Raw genomic sequence first — 7158 nt, 5'->3', positions numbered from 1 at the left:
CATTCACAATCGCACTCAATCTTGCTCAGATTTCAGAGCCTGTTGCCCAGATGGGCTTTGTTGGGCACCTAATTAGTAGTTAATCAAAAGCTCCTGCTGTGAACCGCTTCACAGCCCTCTTGGCATCCAAGCTGCTTGGTACGCATTCCTTGACTACACAGAGATGAAGGCATGGGAGCTGAATTAGATGCTTTATCTCCTTTATGCATCTGACATAATTAAAGCAGCTTCCAAAATAAAATCATCTCAGGATGCATTGGTTATCTGACTTCTGTGTACAAAGAAGAAAATTAGGCTTGAAATGTGTAAGTAGAAATACAGCCATGCGTTAATGGCAATGATAGATAGTGTAATATGTTTTGAGATGAACTCACTGTTTTCTCTTTCCTTTCTAGATTTTGGCAATCATTTCCATCATGTTTATTGTACTATCTACAATTGCCTTGTCCCTTAACACACTTCCTGAACTACAAGGCATGGATGAATTTGGGCAGACCACAGATAATCCCCAACTTGCCCACGTGGAAGCAGTGTGCATTGCATGGTTTACAATGGAATACCTCTTGCGGTTCCTATCCTCGCCTAAGAAATGGAAGTTTTTCAAAGGCCCGCTGAACGCAATTGATTTGCTAGCTATCTTACCGTACTATGTCACTATCTTCCTCACAGAATCCAATAAAAGTGTACTTCAGTTCCAAAATGTACGACGAGTGGTCCAAATATTTCGGATTATGAGGATACTCCGGATTCTAAAGCTTGCCCGGCACTCAACGGGTTTACAGTCTTTGGGGTTTACACTGAGGAGGAGTTACAATGAGCTGGGATTACTCATCTTGTTTTTGGCCATGGGCATTATGATCTTTTCCAGTTTAGTGTTTTTTGCAGAAAAGGATGAGGATGATACAAAATTCAAGAGCATCCCAGCTTCTTTCTGGTGGGCAACAATCACCATGACAACAGTAGGCTATGGAGACATCTACCCCAAAACGCTTTTAGGTAAAATAGTAGGAGGACTGTGCTGCATTGCTGGAGTACTGGTGATTGCTCTTCCCATCCCAATTATTGTCAATAACTTCTCTGAGTTCTACAAAGAGCAGAAGAGGCAGGAGAAAGCCATTAAGCGTAGGGAAGCTCTTGAAAGAGCAAAAAGGAACGGCAGCATTGTTTCCATGAACATGAAGGATGCGTTTGCACGTAGTATAGAACTTATGGACATTGTGGTTGAAAAGAATGGAGAAAGCATATCCAAAAAGGATAAAGTTCAGGATAATCATTTATCTCCCAGCAAATGGAAATGGACCAAGAGAACACTCTCTGAAACTAGCTCTAGTAAATCTTTTGAAACTAAGGAACAAGGATCTCCAGAAAAAGCCAGGTCGTCTTCAAGTCCCCAGCACCTGAATGTCCAGCAGCTAGAGGACATGTATAACAAAATGGCAAAGACTCAGTCCCAGCCAAACCTTAATACTAAAGAGTCAAGTCAACCTGGAAAGCAAAAGGAAGAGTTAGAAATGGAGACCCTTCCTGGCCCTATGGTGCCCTTGCTGACAACTCGCACTGATGGGATCATTGACATGAGGAGCATGTCCAGCATCGACAGCTTCATAAGTTGTGCGGCAGAGTTCCCTGACTCTGGGAGGTTTTCCCACAGCCCGCTCACCACCCTTCCCTGCAAAGGTGGCATTAACGTGATTCAGGAGCAGAGCAGGCCAGAGGGGAGTGGTGCTAGATATGTGGAAATGAACCCAAGCTCTGAAGGCACCCACCATTCTGCTTTTTTCATAGAAAGTCCCAAAAGCTCCATAAAGGCCAGTAACCCTTTAAAACTAAGATCTCTGAAAGTCAACTTCATGGAAGAGGACACCAGCACATTAGTACCAGCATCAAATGTACTGAGAATATATCCAGACCCTCTCAAGAGCCGAGGAGCTGCTGCTGCTGCCACAGATACTTCCTTACTCTCTGACAGATCTCTCATGAGCCCAGAAACCTCAATCTACACAACTGCAAGCGCAAGAACACCCCCAAAGTCACCAGAGATGCAGACATCCATAGCTTTCAACTTCCACGATGCTGGTATACACAAATATATAGATGCTGACACTGATGACGAAGGTCAGCTGCTTTACGATTCAAGTCCACCCGGAAATGTGAGTCCCAAGTACAATGTTACAAATAGTGGTTATCTAAAGCAAAAGGACATTGTTTATAGAACAGAGAAGAACCATCTAGAAGCTGCTGCTTTACCCACCTCCCCAAAGCTGATAGGGCAAAACTGCATTTACTCTATGGAAGGTATCACTGGAAGAACCCAGAGCAATCAGGAGACTGTCAGACTAGAAAATCACATTTCCCCAGAAGTCCATGTATTACCAGGCAGTGGAGGACATGCTAACACACATGATCAAAGCATCTGAGGTGGGCTTCAAAAGAACTTACTGAAAATTTAAAGGAATGTCTTTACAGTCAACACAAACAAAAGAGCTTCTGCATGGCATGAACTTGGCTGAAACAAGCCACCTGTTTCTAAAAGTCTAGGGGAGGTCCAGTGTGGGTTTGTGAAATGTCCTTCTCTGAAACAACTCTAAAGACATTGCCCACATCAGTCAAAAATAAGGATTGCAGATCATGATCACACATTGATCTCTTTTCATGTTGTCCAGTGAAGCCAATGTGACCAAATATCCATCCATTCCCCTTGAACACTAGAGCTCTTTTTGGAAATATTAACATCTGATTTGCATTAGTTCCATAAAGGATGCCAAGGCAGCCAGATTTGAACTCTGGAATAAATTGCTGGGGTTGGTATAAAGCTGTCAAAAACATAATGCTCACTGCTTCGGGGCAGCTGTTCCCCATCTATAGCTTTTTCTGAAGGATATTATGTCTAAAGGTAACAGGGAACACTATTGGAAAATCCAAGTGAAAACCAATTAAAACTAGAGAAACCAATTACTAAAATGCTCTCTGTGTGCATAACAATATGGTATCCTGTAGGACCTGATGTATTCTTTTGAAATATCAGCAGGGTGAGTTGCACCACTTGTATCTAATTCCAAACATCCCCTAGGGCATAGTGAAACTTGCACTTACCCTCTGCTAAAAAATTGATACCTGCCCCAGGGCCAGCGCGTGGCCCTCAGGGGACCCACGCTGGGAAGGTGTGAAAGAGCCATGCAGAAGCAGGAATCTCCAGAGGCACTGCAGCCAGGCCCCCTTCCCAGAGCTGGGGAGCGTAGGGCTGGACAGAGAGCTCAGCTCTCGCCAAGCCTCTCTGCGGAAGGGAGACACTGGCTGCCCTGTCTTGTGGGGACAGCCGAGTGCGGCGTCAGCACCGACGCTGATGCTGGGCCCTGTAATACATTCTGAGGGCACCGGGATGGCTCTCTAGGCCTCCCCTTCCTGCCCAAATGCCGACTTGAGGCGTCGGCCAAAGTCTCGCTCTTGGCGTAGGAGAGGAACCAGTCGGTCTGAAGCTTTTTGCGCCCGAGTGGCGTGGTGAAAGATATGCAAGTGTTACATAAATATGCAAAAAGAGGGATTCATTAGTGACCTACCCCGGGCCTGGCTGTGCTCTCTCTTGCAAGGAAGTCTGGCAGGAGAGGCTCCTGTGAGGCTGTGGCACGAAGCAGCTGCGAGAGACAGGAGAATCAGGCCTGATGTTTTAATAACATCCAATCATTTTTAAATGAAACAAGAAAAAAAAAAAGAAAAAAAAGGGATCTGACCATTTTAAATGAATAGAACTAGCAGCCACCAGCCTAGGTTTTTAAAATATTATTGTTTCAATAAAGTTATGTCAAATTGTGTAGGAAATAATTTGTCTTTGGTTTTTAATCTCCGGGGGGAAAAGCACTTTACGTTGACTTTTTGTTGTTGTTGTTGCGATGCTGGAGTAGGATAGCAGAGTGTAACAATCAAGCACTTTAACCAAGCACTATTTTAATTTGTGCCTCCTGTCATGACTGTGATTTGTTACACGCCTGTAGCAAGTCACAACCTGTCCTGTCATAACTGTGATGGTAATCTTTTGTGTTGTTCTCTGTTTCTACTGTAAAACTCAATTGTAAATAACTCTGTCAATGACCGTTTCCTGACCTATTTTTGAGTACCTACCGGAGTGTGGGGCGACCTGCGTGGTGCAGGTCCGGGATGTGCTGAGACTTGGGATGTGGGAGTGGAGGCTCACGGGTGGGAGGAAGACCCCGAGCAACTCGAGTCCACTGCATTTTGTTCCTTCTTATTGTAAAAACTGCCGTTGGTTAGTCCTGAATGTAAATGTCTGTCCGTCCAAGCTGTACAGTACTTCTGTCTGTAATCCATAATAGTGAATGCAGCATGTACGGACAAAAGCAATAAGCACATATATGTTTTAGGAACTATTATGGGTTACAATGATAGCTTTGTTAGGTCTCTCCTTGGCACAAAACTGTACACACATTGGAGTTTGCTCTGCTCAGCTGACCCCATCCCAGGTGGTGGGATATAGCCCTAGGTACCCGCTCAGAAGTCGGCCTTGCGTCCCAGCAAGGCAAGACCCTGGGGAAGACACGAGTAAGACCTGAGCCACCACCTCACGAATTAGCCTGCTGGCAGTGAAAGAGAGCTCGTGCCATGAAAGAGTGACGCAGGAGGTACGCAAAATAAGTTCAAGGCACCTAAGCCTGCAAGCGGTACTCTCCAGAGTATTTACACGGGGCAAATTCCTGAGGTTCGTTAGCATTTACTCTGCCTTCACTCAGCCAAAACCACCATTCCACTGAGTGGGCTCTGCCTGGTGAAGGACTTTAGGATTTGGCCATAGTAAATACAAGTGTACTTAGAGGAACTGATGTATTGCTGAGATATTAGTTAAGATTGAGTCGTCACAAAAAGGTAAAGTGACTTTCCAGCAGATAAGCTTTAAATACAGATTTATTCTGTGGCTTTCTGAGGCCACAGAGCAGCAACAAGAAATTTTAAAGTGAACAGTCTTAACTTAATCTCTATGTTTCAGTGATCATTCATCTCTGCCATCAGCACAAATGTAAAAAGAAGAAAAAATCAGGGACATTTTTTTGATAAAGTAAGTAATAGTGATTTCCAAGTTAAATATTTTTAGAGCTGATGCTTTCATGTGGAAAAAAAAGTCATATTTTACATATCACGAAAGTGAACATATTTAAATATAGCCATATAGTGTAGTATTTACCACACTCTCATCCAAATTGATGTATTTGGTTTATAGATGGCACTGACGAAAATGTATAGATCAACAACTCTATCATTTTTTAACTGATAATCAACTGGTGCAACTCTCCTTGTAACCAAAGGCCCTCTGTCTGCCTTGTGTGATCACTTACGACACACACCGTATATCATCTATTTAGTCCTACCTTTAAAGTAGCATTTTATTGAGTCACTTTTGGAAGCCAAATTCAAAAGTATCATTAAAAATCTACCTTTTAAGTCTGAATAGCCAAAGTCCTATAGATTTCTTATAGAAAGCAAATAATTTTAAATTAAGCATATAATATGCTTGAAGAGCATTTCTTTATTTGTGTATGAAGATGTAGCTCTCATTTTGTGCCCAGTTAAAAGGAAGCATGTTTAACTTATTTTAATGAAATAAAGTCTGAATATGAAGTATGTATCTATATATGTGTGTGTGTGCATAATACACATATATATAATGTAAGCACTGGGAAATCTACTCTAACATAAAGCTATGGTAGACTAAATCTGTACTCATTACAAAAGGAAAGGCAGTGCTTTGAAAACATAATGCTCACCAAATCCTATAGACACTAGCGAGACATTTTCATTTTATAGTTTGTTTGATACATGTTTCCCAATGCTCTTAACAGTTGGGGAAAATATGCAGTAACTCTTGCATCGAGCGTGCAGTTTAATCACCGGTGTTTGGCATCCAGGACTGTGAATTTACTGTGCATCATGTATCAAGCAAGGTGACAGAGTTTCACCTGCTGCTGCAAAAGACATCATATCTGAAAGGACTATGTAAATGTGATGTCTGTGCTTGCTTGTATCTTATGCCATTGACCTTTTTTTAATACATATATAAAATATATATATAATATATAATATATATATGCGGAAGGAATGGGTGCAGTTTTCTTAACCAGGAGGCAAAGATCCTTTGAGTTTTAGCCTTGAACACAGGAAAACAGCAGTCACATTGCAGTAGATTTCTCAGTGCCTTTTCTTAGAAACTTCACCTAAGCACACTTACAGAAAAAAAACAAACAACAATAAAAAAAACAACAAAAAATGAAACAAAGCAATCTCCTGTGAAATCCACATTTTCCTGAAAGGTTCAAGAGCCAATAAAGGTAGAAGAAGGAGAAAATAAAAAAAGAAAAAGAGGAAAAGGAAACCCGCGGAACGCACATTCCCTTCCCAAACATGCCGTGTGTCTATTGCCGGGGAATATCTGTCTGTGTCAGTCACACAGAAACACATCTGAGACCGACGGTTTCTTTGGCAACTATGGCTGTGATAAACTGTAGCCTTTTCTTCCCTTGCAGCTAATAAGATACACATTTCTAAGGAAAACAGTACTCTGTTCTGTAAAATTGTAATGTATTGTTAATATTTGTATCTATTGTATATTTATGTCTTGACAGAATTATGACTGGTACAGTTTATAGTAAATAACAAGGGTATTTAAAATTCATTGCAAAGACAAGGTTTCTAAAGCCAAGTTCTCTCTCTGTTAGTAAGCTCCACATACCATGATTTCCAGTAGTTTCTAACACCTCATTTTAATGTGAATAGTAGAATTACTGTGTAACGTAGCTGAGCGATGGAGAGCGTATGGCCCTGGCGTTCCCCTGGGCAGCTCAGACGGGACCGAGATGGGGAGGTGGGCTTCCCCAGCAACTCCAAATTAGCTCCAACTTCTTCCTGTTTGGTCAGTCATTTTGCTTACGGTAATCAGACCGAAGAAGTGTTACCTTAGGTTGCTTTAGGATCACCCACCTGGGGAGAATATGGCTTTAAATAGTTCTTGAATAAAGTACAGAAGTTCTAGTTACCTCTGTACCTTCTGTTTGCCATTGTGTTGGCTTTATAATTATCTGATGTATGGAAAAGTCATATGACTTTCATGCATTCCAGAGTAGTCTATTTTTCTGTTCAGATTTAAAAAAAATTATA

General features: G+C 41.9%; 1 protein-coding gene across 1 annotated transcript; it reads left to right on the top strand.

Moving 5' to 3' along the window:
• Positions 1–395: 395 nt before the first annotated feature.
• On the top strand, positions 396–2417 carry KCNB1 (potassium voltage-gated channel, Shab-related subfamily, member 1; the record flags this gene model as incomplete). The annotated part of the gene is made up of 1 exon (XM_010182622.1): positions 396–2417. A coding segment is annotated over one exon (2022 nt), but the record flags the coding sequence as incomplete, so codon positions are not given.
• Between the last annotated feature and the right edge of the window lie 4741 nt (positions 2418–7158).

Source organism: Mesitornis unicolor, unplaced genomic scaffold (assembly GCF_000695765.1).
Source record: "Mesitornis unicolor isolate BGI_N332 unplaced genomic scaffold, ASM69576v1 scaffold49844, whole genome shotgun sequence".
Lineage (NCBI taxonomy): Eukaryota > Metazoa > Chordata > Aves > Mesitornithiformes > Mesitornithidae > Mesitornis > Mesitornis unicolor.
This window is presented reverse-complemented; position numbering and strand designations above follow the sequence as displayed.